This window comes from Lipotes vexillifer, unplaced genomic scaffold, assembly GCF_000442215.2.
Source record: "Lipotes vexillifer unplaced genomic scaffold, Lipotes_vexillifer_v1.1 scaffold443, whole genome shotgun sequence".
Taxonomy (NCBI): domain Eukaryota; kingdom Metazoa; phylum Chordata; class Mammalia; order Artiodactyla; family Lipotidae; genus Lipotes; species Lipotes vexillifer.
The window spans coordinates 2,301,391-2,317,417 of record NW_006779163.1 but is presented as its reverse complement, the minus strand read 5'-3'; the positions used below and the strand labels follow the sequence as shown (position 1 = coordinate 2,317,417).

Genomic DNA, 16,027 nt, shown 5'->3' with positions numbered 1-16,027 from the left:
GAGCTGCTTGTAAATTTTGGAGATTAATCCTTTGCCAGTTGCTTCATTTGCAAATATTTTCTCCCATTCTGAGGGTTGGCTTTTCTTCTTGGTTATGGTTTCCTTTGCTATGCAAAAGCTTTTAAGTTTCATTAGGTCACATTTGCTTATTTTTGTTTTCATTTCCATTTCTCTTGGAGGTGGGTCAAAAAGGATCTTACTGTGATTTATGTCATAGAGTGTTCTGCCTATGTTTTCCTCTAAGAGTTTGTTAGTGTCTGGCCTTACATTTAGGTCTTTAATCCATTTTGAGTTTATTTTTGTATATGGTGTTAAGGAGTGTTCTAATTTCATTCTTTTATATGTAGCTGCCCAGTTTTCCCAGCACCACTTATTGAAAGGCTGTCTTTTCTCCATTGTATATTCTTGCCTCCTGTATCAAAAATAAGGTGACCATATGTGCGTGGGTTTATCTCTGGGCTTTCTATCCTGTTCCATTGATCTATATTTCTGTTTTTGTACCAGTACCATACCATCTTGATTACTGTAGCTTTGTAGTATAGTCTGAAGTCAGGGAGCCTGATTCTTCCACCTCCGTTTTTCGTTCTCAAGATTGCTTTGGCTGTTCGGGGTCTTTTGTATTTCCATACAAATTTTGAAATTTTTTGTTCTAGTTCTGTGAAAAATGCCACTGGTATTTTCATAGGGATTGCATTGAACCTGTAGATTGCTTTGGGTAGTACAGTCATTTTCACAATGTTGATTCTTCCAATCCAAGAACGTGGTATATGTCTCCATCTGTGTGTATCATCTTTAATTTATTTCATCAGTGTCTCATAGTTTTCTGCATACAGGTCTTTTGTCTCCTTAGGTAGGTTTATTCCTGGGTATTTTATTCCTTTTGTTACAGTGATAAATGGGAGTGTTTCCTTAATTTCTCTTTCAGATTTTTCATCAGTAGTGTATAGGAATGCAAGAGATTTCTGTGCATTAATTTTGTATCCTGCTACTTTACCAAATGCATTGATTAGCTCTAGTAGTTTTCTGGTGGCATCTTTAGGATTCTCTATGTATAGTATCATGTCATCTGCAAACAGTGACAGCTTTACTTCTTCTTTTCCGATTTGGATTCCTTTTATTTCCTTTTCTTCTCTGATTGCTGTGGCTAAAACTCCCAAAACTATGTTGAATAATAGTGGTGAGAGTGGACATCCTTGTCTTGTTCCTGATCTTAGAGGAAATGGTTTCAGTTTTTCACCACTGAGAACAATGTTGGCTGTGGGTTTGTCATACATGGCCTGTATTATGTTGAGGTAAGATCCCTCTCTGGCTACTTTCTGGAGGGTTTTTATTATAAATGGGTGTTGAATTTTGTCAAAAGCTTTTTCTGCATCTATTGAGATGATCATATGGTTTTTCTCCTTCAATTTGTTAATATGGTGTATCACGTTGATTGATTTGTGTATATTGAAGAATTCTTGCATTCCTGGGATAAACCCCACTTGATCATGGTGGATGATCCTTTTAATGTGCTGTTGGATTTTGTTTGCTAGTATTTTGTTGAGGATTTTTGCATCTATGCTCATCAGTGATATTGGCCTGTAGCTTTGTTTCTTTGTGACCTCTTTGTCTGGTTTTGGTATCAGGGTGATGGTGGCCTCATAGAATGAGTTGGGGAGTGTTCCTCCCTCTGCTATATTTTGGAAGAGTTTGAGAAGGATAGGTGTTAGCTCTTCTCTAAATGTTTGATAGAATTCACCTGTGAAGCCATCTGGTCCTGGGCTTTTGTTTGTTGGGAGATTTTTAATGACAGTCTGAATGTCAGTGCTTGTGATTGGTCTGTTTATATTTTCTATTTCTTCCTGGTTCAGTCTCGGAAGGTTGTGCTTTTCTAAGAATTTGTCCATTTCTTCCAGGTTGTCCATTTTATTGGTATATAGTTACCTGTAGTAATCTCTCATGATCCTTTGTATTTCTGTAGTGTCAGTTGTTACTTCTCAAGAGGAGATCTTTCTAACACTCCAAGCTGTCCTGAAGTGGAAAGTCACCTTTAAAGGCTTTGCAGTGCCTGTTACGAGAGGCGTACTGGCAGTAGACAAAATGACCACTTGGTGGGGATGTTACAGAGAGAATCCCTGTTTTAGATGGGATGTTACTTCTTCAAATTCCCGTTTCAACTCAAGAGCCATAGATTCTAAGAAAGTATACATTCCAGGATTCTCAGCATTGCCCCCGCCCCCCGCCTCCCCGGGTTGAGAAATCCTCCATTTTGGGTAAGATACGTTGTCTTCAGAAGGCGCCTTCAAAAAGGCACCTCCACTGGCAGAAGGAAGCAACACATTGACTCATTGGCATCACTAATAAGAATGAGTGGATCCAATTGGCTCCTTCTCCCTGTAAAGCTAAGTGCAAGTTTGCCAGAAATGGAACATCGGCCAAGCAAGGATGATCTCAAGGAAAGCTCTAAGACAGAGTGATGGGGATGAAAAGGAGACCCAGTTCAACTCAACCAGATGGAAGTAAGTCAGAAAAAGAAAGACAAATACCATATGATATCACTTCTATGTGGAATCTAAAATATGACACAAATGAACATATCTATGAAACTGACTTACGGACATAGAGAACAAACTTGTGGTTGACAAGGGGGAGAGGGTTAGGGGAGGGATGGAGTGGGAAGCTAGGGTTAGCAGATGTAAGCTATTATATATAGAATGGATTAACAATAGGTCCTACTGTAGAGCACAGAGTACTGTATTCAATAACCTATGATAAACCATAATGGAAAATAATATTTAAAAAAGAATGTATCTATATGTATGTATAACTAAATCACTTTGCTGAACAGCAGAAATTAACACAGCATTGTAAATCAACTATATTCAATGAAAATATAAATTAAAAAAATAAAAAATAAAGCTCATATTCTTAATGTAGCATACCACCTTCCCCGTCAGAAGGCGAGGAGAATTCTTACCTAGACTTCTACATCACGGCAGGGTTTGCCTTCTCCTTGGGAGCCCCAGGACTGAGCAGCTGGGAAGCCACGTAGGCTGCCATCAGGAGATTTGCTTCATCCTTGGTGGGCGTGCACCATCAGGAAACCCACATGGGTGTTTGGCCCCAGCCCCAGCATGGGAGCCCCTGACAAAGTGCTGAGGCACCCAGCGAAGAGCCATAACTATCCCACATCCAGTTAAGTCATGGGTGTGGGTCTGGACCCACTACTCTCACTTAAGTAACTTATCCTCTTCCAGCCTCAGTTTTCCTCTCTGTAAAATGTGCATAATAACATCCACCTTGAAATATTTCGTGGTTCAAATGAGGCTAAAGTGAAGAAGGGCTAGCACATAATGTACAAACTGTCTTTTGCTTTTTTCCTAAGGCAGGCCGTAGAGTGGTTAGAGCATAAAGCTCTGAAACAAGGCTGCTTGTTTCCACTTCTGTGTGATCTTGGGCAAGTCTCTTAACCTCCCTCTCTGTGACTCAGGATGCTCACCCATAAAATTACTGCAGTAATAGAACTTCCTTCATAGAGACATAGTGTTCAAAGAGACTGCGCATATTGACTGTTGAGTGCCAGTGCCTGGAGCAGAGCTTGACAGAGAATAGGGTCTCAGCTGAACATGGCCCCTGGCGCAAATAAGTCCCAATAGGTATTGACCATTATTTATATTGTTATTATTGTGTTATCTCTCCCTCTGGCGAGAACAAAGCACTTCTCATCTGCCAAGAATCTCTTCCTCTACTTCTATATTCTATTTCCCTCTAACCCTCCAGTCTGACTCTAGTGGGGGATGGCAGGAGTCCTGCTGATGTGGGCAAAATCAGTGATGCACACGCGCACCCTTGAGTCAGGAGAAGGGCTCCACAGACGGACACACCACAGGCTCCTAAAGCAGAAGAGACTTCCTGCGAGCTAGAGGTTTTGTTATTCACTGTTCAGACAGATTGGATTCTGTCAATTATTACCCAACTAGTTATCTCTCCAGAGGTCATTTAAAAAAATGCGTGCGTTTGTTGTGGCTGAGTATGCATCTGTGTTGTGTGTGAAGTGGGCGTGCGGGGAACAGTCAAATAGGAAGTGCTCTAGTATTTACATTAAACTGCAGACTGGTTTAAATTACCCACCAGGAAGTATGTGGCTGTATGAGTATGCTTAATTCATGCTCATTCAAGGTGTTCCGGGGCTGTTTTCTCCCCCTCCCTCCTTGCCTCTCCGTTCAAATAACCCAGGCTGCCTGCAGCCTGTCTTTGCCCATTTGACTCAACTGGCCCTGAGCACGGAAAGGACAAGAGAGTCCCTGAGAATGGGCACTTTCTTCTCTGCGCCAGGATGGCTTTGCCTGACTGTCACAGCAGTGCTGGGAGGCACAATATTTTGCAAACTCAAGAAGAGCCAAGGGCAGGTGGGGAGAAAGGTGGTCTGCCTGGCGGGCCTCTGGGGAGGGGCTTGCCTGGTCAGCCTGTCCCTCTTCTGGGGCTTGATCCTCTTCTCCCTGTCATGTTTCCTCGTATATACTTACTTTTCTGGCCAAGAGCTGTTACCTGCGGATCAAAAGGCGGTGCTGATCACAGGTAAGCGGAGGGCACTGCGATTCCCCCTCAGGGCGGGAACTGACACTCGCCTTGCCTTAGGGGGACTCTTTCAGATTAGTTTTAAAAAGAAAATACTTGGCATGGAGTAAATGAAAGCACATCCCCAGTGTCTTTCACTACACTGTTTCGGTTTGCTTTCTTTAGGAGGTGCACTTGGGGGGCTGATGGTGAGAGGAAATGGGAAAGGGACGTGCACCTAAGCCACGAGTTTGTTAATTTCCACAGCATATGTAAGAGTAAGCAAACGCGGTTTGTTTGTTTCATTGTAGCCAGGATTGTCGCCTCGGTTTTTTGAAGCTTAAACCAAATTTCGTTCTGAGATTAATGTTCAGCTGCGTTATTCCCTAGGTGCGCAAAAAAAGCTGCCAAGTTTAGGTTATCTTTGTACTTTGCTTCGTTTTTTAAAGATCGAAGAGACTTACCTGGGCTGGAAATTTTGCGGTTTTCCCCGACTGCTGTCAAGAACCTTGTGTCTCATCTGAACCTTTGTCTTCAGATCTGTCATTGGACCACTAATATTTACTAATTGGATCAAGCCGGCAGCGTGTCCAGGAGGCGGCTGCTCGTTGGCTGAGCTGCCAGCTTTTTCCTTCTTTTGTGTTTCTTTTTCCGCTGCAAGTGTGAGGCCAGATTAAATTCCTGGGTGTTGTAAAACTGGTTTGTTTGGTTGTGAAGTTTGATTTTGGATAGGGCTTTAATTAGGATCACCCCAGTGTTATCCTAACCTAGAAAGCCCAGCCAAGGTGAGGATACCAGCTGCAGAATCATTTGCCGGGAGGTCATCACCCCACCCCCTGCCCCCCCACCCCCAGGCTGTGACCTGCGGGAGTGAAGGCAAACGGAGTGTGAACAGAAGCAAATCAGGCGGTTGCCCAGTTCAATGAGAAATGGACTAGAAAGTGACTTGTCTATCTTGCCTTTGACTTTAACTCAATAGTGAAATTCTCTCTTAAAATGAGACACAAGTTGGCCCTTGCTGGAGTTGTGAAGCGCTGCAGAAATAAAGCTTCTGAGATGAAAAAAAAAAAAAAAATAACCAAAAGAGTTCAAAGGTAGAAAATTCAGCTGATCCGTAGGATGCTTATCTCTGTGAATGTCTGGTATCACCTGGAATCATGCATCCAGAAGACTGGCTGTGTTTTCCACTGTTCCACTTGAATTCTCTGGGGCTGGCTGGGTGAAAAGATATAATAGCAGTATAAATTTTTCTGTTCTGTGTGTAGTAGCAAGTACCCATGGTCTTCAGAGTAATTCTAGGTCAAATTTATTTTTTGTACTTTTCCACTTGCACGAAAGAAGACAGAACAATTAAGCATGTTAAAAAGAATAATGGCGATGCTGTGGTTGACACTAATGGAACATGATCTCCTGGAGGTCCAAATATTCCTGGGAAATCAATTTCAGGGAGCAGCACTTCTAAGGCTCATAGATAAGAATACTAAAGCTTAGGATAAACAGAGGCAAACTTCAAGGTAACCGAGAAAATAGGAATTATCTCTTGCTTGTTTGTCTTGTCAATGTTCTTTATCCTCTGCTTTTGAAGATGTAGGCATGCAGAAACGCACCAAATACACACCCAATTCAGTTAGTTCACATCGGCCATTGAAATGTCCTGACTTGTGTTCAGTGTCATGGAAAATGACTGATTCAATTAGGCAACTTGAGCCCAATGACTAATCCCTCAATGAAATGCTTAGCAATTAGCTTAGAATTAAGAAAGGAAGGACATACATTAAGGCTAACTGAAATGTGCCTTTCAGGTTCTTTGTCATTTTCATGAGGAATGCCATAGATTCCACATAATTCTAGAGAGCTTTCAAAACCTTTGTACTAAATAGGGAAATTTTAAATGACTTCATTTAGTTAGACCAAAACTCATTAAAAAATAAGTCATCGTGACTTGGAATAACCTTTGTTTCAGGTTGGCTTATTTTACAAATTGGTACACATTTTAGTGTCGGGGAATACAGAGAGAAATGTTTCAGTATACATCAAAACCATAAATATTATTCCTTTATCTGATAATTCAAGATCTGGACATTTCTCTTAAAGAAATAATCTGAAATGTAAAAAAAGGCTAGATGCAAACCAAAATGGCACATTCACAAAGCTGTTCAACACAACCTTATTTAAAATTGTGAAATATCAAAAGCAATCAAAATGGTGACAACATTGTATAATTAGAAAGAAAACAATAAATGTCATTAAAAATGAAAAAAAGAAAAACAAACCCGAAATGGTGACAAATTACGGTATATCCTCTGGATGTAACAATAGGCAACAATTAAAAATGACAACCACAGGACTGCGTTATAACATGGAAACTGAATTAAGAGAAAACACTCCGGGGATCTAGGTGTTTGGATAAGACTGCCTCTATGTCACATGAAGAGGAAAAAGCACTGGAAGGAAACAGTCTGTGAATGGTTGGATCAGAGTACCTGGATTTGTTTTTCCCTTAGAATTACTCTAATATAGTTATATTACTTATATAACAAAAATATTTAACAAAGAGATTATGTTAAGAGGGTAAAGTCCGTCTTAGTGCCTAGTTAATTACGGACCCAGGTGTAGGACAATGACAATAACAAGTTCAAAAATCTTTTTCTTTGAGTCCCCTACTTCACTTTGCTAAGATAAAGGTCTTTTGTCTCCGAGACATATAGCAAGAAGAAGAAATAAGCAAGCACAGGGCATTTGAATACGCATTTGTCCTCAAGGCCCCTGAAGCCACAGCAGCCATTCCGTGTTTTAAATAACTATAAGATTAGTGAAGAGCAGGTCCACAAGATTGCAATAGCATCTCAAGCACAATACGGTGAAAAGAATGTTGAAGTCTGACAGGCTTGGCTTTGAATCTTGCATTTGCTTTGCCTTAGGGTAGGTTCTCCAGGGGCAGGGCTTGACATGAAGATTTGTGTGAAAGGGATTTATTAGGAAGTTCTCCAAGAAACAGAGGTCCCAGAGTAAGGAAGATGGACAGGAAAGGGGAGGAGGCCAAGCCCGGGTTCAGCATCAAGGGAAGCCTGTTGAGGGTCCCATGTTGGCTTAATCCCCCGGGGCAGATCTGGAGGCACTGGTGGGTCACAGGTGAGAGCCATCCCCATCCCATGGGCCAGGGAGCTGTACTCCTTATACCCTCACACCTCAGTCATTAGTTAAGGGCTGTCACCCTCACCCTCTTTGGTGGTAGGAGGGGAGGCTTAAACTCCAAGCACTTCTGGCTCTCCATGCTCACTGGCTAAAATGACCCCAGCATCCTGGGCAGCCTTTGGACAAAGTCGCAGGTGGCTGGGAGTGAAGGTGGTATGGATTAGAGCACCAAAAAATGGTCAAGGGATCTGGGGCAGCATGACATCTGCTACATACCTCTTACTAGAAGTGTGATCCCTGCAAGGACCCAGTTTTAGGCTTTTGAACTCCTGTCTTCTCCTCTGTAAACTGGAAATGATACACACACACACACACACACACACACACACACACACACACTCTGTCTCATAGATGGAGTTAGTAGATGAGAGAGGGAGAGGAAGGCAGGAAGATAGGAGAGTCTGTGTGTTGACCAGGTGGGGTTGGGGTTAGGGAGAATAAGAAGAGAACAAGATGAAAAAGAACAGGTGACAAAGAAATGGAAAGAAGGAACATCCATTTATTCTTTCAACTATTGATTGAGTCCTTGGTATGTGCCATGTATTGTCCAGAAGCAGCGGAGGAAGGAAGTTAAAGACCATGCAGTTGTTATGTTGTTAGGTGATGGGATCTGAGTTCCTTCCTCTTCTTCCGAGGTTGTGCGTTGTCATTCCCAGCCTACCCTTTGAATTTGGTAGAAGATACAAAAGTAACTTTGATTCTCCACCCTCAGGGCTTTCATCCTGGTCCCTCCAGTGTTTCTTGCCCATCTCGAAAGTTAACTACTCATTTGGCATCTGCTGTGTGCAAGGCAGACACCTGGAGGCTTTCCTAGTCCACTGGGACAGATACGGCCGCAGCTCACTATAGCCACGAGGTGGGGTACAGAGGGTGTCTTCAGGAGGGTTCCCAGAGTGCCATGGGTCCCAGTGTTGGGTGCAGGAGGGGCCTCATTAGGAACTGAAAAGTAGCTTTCTATGGAGAAAATGAGGTCTTCCAGGCTAACTGGTGAATCAGGTATGACACACATCTAGCCCTCATTAAAATTTGTTGAGTTGGAGAATTTTAACTGGAATTTTCGAAATTGGGTACAATGGAAGAGAGGTCAGGGAGGGGAAGAAAGATATGTTTGATGTGGAAGTCTTTATCTTATGCTCCAAACAAAGTGTCTAGGTCGATGGTGACCCCCTTCTAGGACTTATTAGGTAGTCTAATTAAGGTTCTAAAATGGAATACTGTTGGCATCAGCTTGGGATTTGGGCTCCTTTGACTTTAATGGTAGACTACTGTAATGGATAAACATTGGCAGTGGACTAGGGACTAAAGCAAATAACATCTCTGCACTCAGAGCTTTACATACCTTTTATATTTGATTCCCATAACCCTAATAACCAACATGAATGCGGAAACGGTGTCCAAAGTCCCTGAACTACTACTAAGCAGCAGACATGGGACTAAACCCAGATCAGACCCATTTGCCATCCAAAGCCTTTTTCTTAATCACTGTTATTATCAGTGTTGTAGCTACAGTTACTAGTAGCCTATAAAGGTTTCCAGGATATAAAATGTGTCCATTCATCGGCAAGTGAGTGTTGAACATCTTTTATGTGCACAAGACTCTGCTTGATACAGAACTTGGCAATTGATTGGATGCAAGATATGCCCATGAGAGAAGATAAAATGAAGGCACCATGGATGGGGATACCTTTGAAAAGGGTATGACATATGGTGAATTTGACTTTGGGTTTGAGTTTGAGGGCAGTGAGGGGGCAGTGCAGGTGAAGAGTCAGTGGCAGTTGGAAATACAGACCTAGACCTTGATTAGGTTTGGAGAAGGAGGATGGAGAAACACAAGCAATGTAGTGATGGTTAACACTACAAGGGAGGAGGTCATTGGTATATATTGTACGAATCAATACCGTCCTCAGTGAGTCTGTAATTCAGTCGGTCTGTCAGATTTTTGTTTTTTTATGAGCGCATATCCTCTTTTATCATTCAGTTTGAGCTTAACCTTAGCCCTCTACAGAGAGGCATAAAAAAGGCATTGCTAACTTGGGTAATTTCGTAAAGGTTTGAACGGTGACTTTATTAGGCATTCTAGATGGCGTGTTTAGGTTGGCGGATACTCTCATGGAATGAAGTCCCCCAAATGTATCGTAAGCTGTTTGATGGCAGGGACCAGATCTTTTTTTAGAACCAAGTCCCTCCTCAGTCTCTGAGCACGTTAGACCCAATACAATGTTAATGAGTGAGTGAGCCCTGAGTGAACGAACCAAGCTGGTGAAACGTCCTCCTCTTTTCGTGGTCATTGGTTAGACGCAATGCGTTTGTGCCAATCTGCCCACCTGCTTTAGGTACTTATCTCTGCCAGTTCTTTTTGCTGGGGTCACCTGTGTAGAAAGGGCAGAGTGACATGGCCGAGCTCTAAAGGCCCCATTGTTCTGCAGTGACTTCATTGTTGGCTCTGGACAGGGCTTTGTGATGACTTGGTTCTAAGCATCTCACCCAGGATGTGGCACGAACAGACTATCCTCTGGTCACACCCCCAGCTCCTCCCACCAGGCTGCTGAAGCTGCTCTCCCAAGGGTCACTGGTGCCCTCCTAGTTCCCAGAGCTTGGTTTCTACTCCAGCACTGCTGAACATGTTTTCCTTCTTGACACGGCCTCCTTTGCCTTCTGGGATACCACATTCCCATGCTTCTCCCCCACTTCTCCATCCTTTGACCCCTCCGGGTCCTTCTTCCTACCCCTCCCACTAGGTGGCCTCTACGGCTCTGTCCTTAGCCCTCTGCAGAAGGGTTCAGGGTACAAACAAGTTCTTATCTCTGAAAGTGATCAAAGATTATCCTTGCTTACCCCCTCATGGCCAAACCTCCCTTGTCCATTTGTTTATGTCAGTCTGTGAACCTTGATTACCCCACAGATTTTGGCATCCCCTATTTATGCTCCTAAAGATGAACCCTTCCCAGATGCTATTCCTTTGCCTTATCCCCTACCTTCCAGCATTGGGGTTCAATGCTGAGCCTCAGAGCTGGGGATTACACTAGATCATAGGGTGTCAATATATATCTGCTAGGACATGGTGCGGGCAAAGGTTCTGAAGCAAGACCGGAGATATCAGGTTAATGGGTAGATGGTTCAGGTAGTTCCAGTTTGCTGAAACGAATGGAGATAAACAGACACTTGGGGATGACACAAGTCAGTAAATCCAGGGGCCAAAGAGGACAAGATGGGGGCAACGTAGGCAGGGAGCATGAGGAAGTCTTGGGCAGAGACAGAGTGGAATGGAGAAACATGTCTATCTTGGATGATACAGGGACCCCTGGGTCTGTCCCATTCACCACTGTCACGAAGTGGCATCTCCTCTTTAACATGGAATTCACTACATGCAGCACCCTGGTGTTCCCTGACCCCCAGCCCCTTGCCCACTAGTCTGCATCATGAGATCCTTCCTCTGTGCTCAGAATTGCCATGTCCCATGGATTTCATGCCATAAACAGGACACTGAAAAGATACATATACTGCTCGCCAGGCAGGGTCTGGTCACATGCAAGGGGTCTCCCTTGGCCTGACTCATTTGTAGCAAGCCCGCTGTGATACTGGGTGGAAAAAATAATGAGGAGGAAATAACATCTCATCTGCCACTTTGGCATTTACACAAGCTACGGATAAACCTCATCTCCACTGTGAAAAGGTACTGAAAAACAATTCTAAAATTCAAAAACAGAAGCCATTAGGAGCCTTGAATGCCCTTTGTGTGCAGAGGACTCAAGGTCCAGGAACTGGGCCAGATGAATTTTAATTTGAAACAGTCAGTGGCCAGCATGGTCTTAGGTTGAACAGAACCCAAATTCCACTTTTATGGATCAAAGGCTTTGATAGGGTAGTTGAAACACTGGAAAGGGATCTGGATTTCATTGAATTCTATTTTCCAAAGACTCACATCTACCGAGGTCCTGTGGCCTATAGAGTCAAACCAAACCTGGGCATCATTAAGGAGAGGAATAGAAACAAAACCAAAACTGTGTTCCTCTCTTGAAACAACACATGTGCATCTAAGTGCAGGCCTGGTCACTGTCATTCAGGGTGGGCAGTAGGTTGCAGTGGTTAATACCATACACTTAGGACAATGACTGATATGCCTACCAGCTCCTGCCTTGCCACTTACTAGCTTTCTGACCTAGGGCAAATTAATTAACCTGTCTGAACCTCAGTTTCCTTATCTGTAAAATGGAGATAATCATAGTAGTGATCTCACTGGGATTGTTGCCAGTATGGAAAGAAATAACACCCATAAAGGGCTATGTGTAGATGGTAACTCTCATTCTTAGCCAAACAGGGCAGCATGAGGGTGGTGACCACATAGACAAAGGATGAGGTTGCTGAAAGAGTCCTCCAACTCTGGAAAGAGAATGATTGCAATAGGCTCTGGAATATGAGATGGAGGGAATCACCTCCTTAGGATTCTCCCACCCAATACCAACACCTTTTCCCACTTAAAGTTTGAGAGAAGCTTCTAGAAGCAAAGAGAATGATTGCAATAGGCTCTGGAATATGAGATGGAGGGAATCACCTCCTTAGGATTCTCCCACCCAATACCAACACCTTTTCCCACTTAAAGTTTGAGAGAAGCTTCTAGAAGCCACAGAAAGTGGGTGTTCACATACAGATAGTAAACCGATAAGTCATCCTAGGGGAATATCATTGTAGGGACAATGGTGTAGGGGCTGGGGTTCCACTGCATCCTGTTCCCCAGGCAGGGTCTGGTCACATGCAAGGGGCCCCTGGCCTGACTCCTTTGTATCAAGCCCGTTGTGCTACTCGGTGGAAAAAATCATGAGGAGGAAAGAACATCTCATTCTGCCACTTTGGCATTTGCACAAGCTATGGATAAATTTTATTTCCACCAGCCATCTCCCAATGCCTGAATGACCTTTTCAGGATCAGCCATTTAATCCAGTGGGGTTACCCCTATAATGGAAAACTCATTACCTTCTCAGGGAAATCATTTCACTTTTATCCAATGCTAATCATTGTAAATATTTTCTTTATAATGAGCCAAAATATGCCTCCCTGAAATATCCAACAGTGCACTCAGTTCTGCCCTTGGAAGTCACATAATCCAATTAAACCACTCTTTTGCACGGTAGCCCTTGAAAAATGCAAAGACTGCATCATACCATAGCCAAATCTGCTTTGAACTAAATCTTCTCATTCGTTTTATCATTCCTCCCATGACCTGCTTTCCAGAACTTTCACCATTCTACTAAGTCTCCCCCGGACCATTTCCAATTTCTTGACATTCCTTTGAGATGTCAACTCATCTTTAACATCAGGTGCCATCTCGGTATGAGCAATACACACCAGACTGGAACTAATGCGGTGAAATTAAATCAGTGTACATGCAAGGTTCTTCTTGGACGTTGTTGCTTTGTTCGGTGGGGTCAATCCACAACTCCCTTTTTAATATCCCCAGCTGAGTTCTGAACTAATAGACGTAGGCAAGTGGAAATCAAGATGTCAGCTTTATTCCCGATAGAAGCCTTGGAGAAGGTGTCTTAGATGTGTAGTTCTAATGGTGCACCCAGGCAAGGCAGGTTGAAAAGACTCAAGCCTTGCCCACAAGGTAGGGCTTGGGGTGGACAGCTAGGCTGTCACAGCCTATCTGCACAGGCGTTTTGCAGGCTGGGCGATGCCGAGGAGGAGTGGAGAGTTTCCATGGGACACTGTGGCCCCCTTGAGTTTTCTGCTCTATTTCTCAGTCCTGATCATTTGCCCTGAACTGTCCCTTTGGTTCTTCTGTTAGAGAGAGAAAAGACCTTTGCATCCAGTGAAACGGTCTCGTACAGTTCTTTCTGTCAAAATCACCAATCAGATGCTTTGCTCCACCTCCCGAGTGGGAGGGAGGAGTGAGAGACAGAGGAGGTCCAGGGTCACACTGATAGATATCCCTCTATACTGAAGGAAGCATAGGCAGTGAGGAAGCAGTGTTCACCCGAATATTAGGCTCAGAAAGCGGCTCTCTGGATGGAGGCTGCTGTACCTAAACTGTGGCTTATGTGATAGAGGTCCAGGGAGGTTTGACTACAAACTTAAATGGGGTCAATAGTGGGCAGTTTGCCCACAACCTACCCCCCACACCCATCCCAACACACACCCACATACACACACAATATCTAAAAGAAGGTAGTAGACCACCGACTAGCTCTGGGCCCTTGAACAAGTTGCTTCACCTCTCTGAGGTTAGGTTTCCTCCTGTGGAAAAAGAGAATCACGATGGATACCTCTTCTCAGGATTACATAAGATTACAAATATATATGTATGCTACATGGCACATAGTAGATGCTTCCCGAAATATAATAACTTTTACCCTTCCCCATCTTGTCCGGTTTAGTAATCCCCTTGGCAAAGGAGATAAAAGCGAAATAGGAGTTTGGTAATTCTGCCTCCTGTACCATTCATGAATACTAACCTCAATGGCCTCCACTGTGCCTGCTCCTTTGTCCTTGTGCATTATGACCATCACTGGAAAGCCTTCTTTCTGTGGTTAGCTCATTTCTGCAGACCTCAGACTCATCTAGGTTTTCACTTACAGATGCTTCTCTTACATGGGTAGGGCTTCTCCCGTGTCAGGACCCTTAGTTCTGTGCTGTACCTACCTATGGCCTCATCTGAGAGCTCCCTATGTGGTCACTCTAGCCTCCTGAGTTTTCTCCCATGATTCTTCTCAGTCTTGATCCTTTTCTCTGCGTTGTCTTTTTGCTTCTTCTCTTAGAGAGAGAGTCTTCGGAGGGCATTGGATCGGGAGCCCTTGCTCTGGGTATAGTGCTCAGCTGCTGTCTCTCCTCCTGAGTCTCCACCTCTATATGAGAATCCTAGGCTGGGAGTGAGGGGTGCCGAGAGTGATGAGGATGTGCGATTGACTTGAGCTGCGATGGGAAACACAACGGGTCATTGTCTTCACGTTTCCAATCACCACTTGTCAACGGCCCCCTGAGCACACTTGACATACAATGGGGAGCAGAGACAGACGAGGTCTCTGTCCTCATGAAGCTTAACTCCAGTTGAGAAAAACATAATACAAACCAACCAATAAAGAGATAAAATAATCCCAGCACGGCAACACTTTGATGGCATAGAGAGTGACTTCACTGTACTGCTCAGAACCACCTGATATAGGAGGCTTCCTATGTGTTAGAAACTGCGTCAGGCACTGTGATTAGCATTTTCCATGCCTGATTTCAGTCAGTTTTCACAATGCCTCATAACATAATTTTTTTAATATATGCAAAGCTTTAAATATATGAAAGTAGGGTAAATATTCCCAACATGCCCAATACCCATATTCTAAAATCATGATGGAGAGATCGATGAGGTAATATCTATCATTAATCCCATTCAAAAATGAAGAAATTGAGGCTTTCAAGGGATAATACAACTTAGGTCATCTAACAAAATAAGTAAGTGGCAGTGCTAGAATTTAAATGCAAGTATTCTATCCTTCTTTTAGTTCAAGCAGATGATAGAGTAGTGCAGACAGGGGAATGGCAGGTGTGCCTCTTCTGGGGGAAAGGGAAAAAAGGGTGGTCAAATGTTTCAGACCTGCTAAGCTGTCTCAAGCATCTCTGGCTTCCACATTCAGGCCTAGGGTGTGATGGTAAAGCAGACTCTCAGCAATGGAAGGAGAGCTCTATCACCCAGCAAGGCTCACCTTGGCAGCTCCAGAACGCCTTGAGGACTGAACAAGCAGGGACTTCCCTGGGGTTTCTCTCCAACAGTAGGGTTGTTATGTTTCCCATGAGAAGCCATTAGTGCCCGCTGCAAGGTGACTTCTCATAGGGAGTCAGTTCCTATTTTCCAAATATTCCCAGCTGTGCCCTGGGGCTGTCACTTGGCTACCTCTAGGTTGTTACTTCAAACCTACCTTGTTGAGTTTGGTGAAGTTTTCGGTAGTGTGCAAAGGGGATTAGAATCTATTCATTCGTTATTTCACCAATAATTATTGGGCACTCTGTGCTGGGTACTGGGAATACAGGGACAAATAGCATGCATTCATTACACTGAATAAACTTACAGTGTAGTTGGGGGGACAGATAAGAAACAGGACATTACAAGGCAATGCAACATGTGAGTGTTCAGAGAAGGCAGAAGAAGTAAGAGGAGATAAGACCCCCCAGGAGTCTGGGGCAGAGGCCAGGAGTTTGGAGAGCAGCAGCTGCTTGGAGGGACCTTATGATGGGAGAATCAGAGGACTTGCTAGCTCATTGGGTCTAGGTAGAGAAGAGGAGAGAGCCACTGCACATTAGACTTTCCCTA

At 43.7% G+C, this 16,027-nt stretch overlaps 1 protein-coding gene across 1 annotated transcript in view; it reads left to right on the top strand.

Annotated features, from left to right (window-relative positions):
* Positions 1 to 4,238: 4,238 nt before the first annotated feature.
* Positions 4,239 to 16,027, top strand: part of HSD17B2 (hydroxysteroid 17-beta dehydrogenase 2) — a 66,294-nt gene continuing 54,505 nt past the window's right edge. Inside the window, exon 1 of the mRNA XM_007452533.1 lies at positions 4,239 to 4,557. Coding sequence (XP_007452595.1) covers positions 4,290 to 4,557 — 268 coding nt within the window. The 5' untranslated portion in view covers positions 4,239 to 4,289. The remainder of the gene's footprint in view (positions 4,558 to 16,027) is intronic.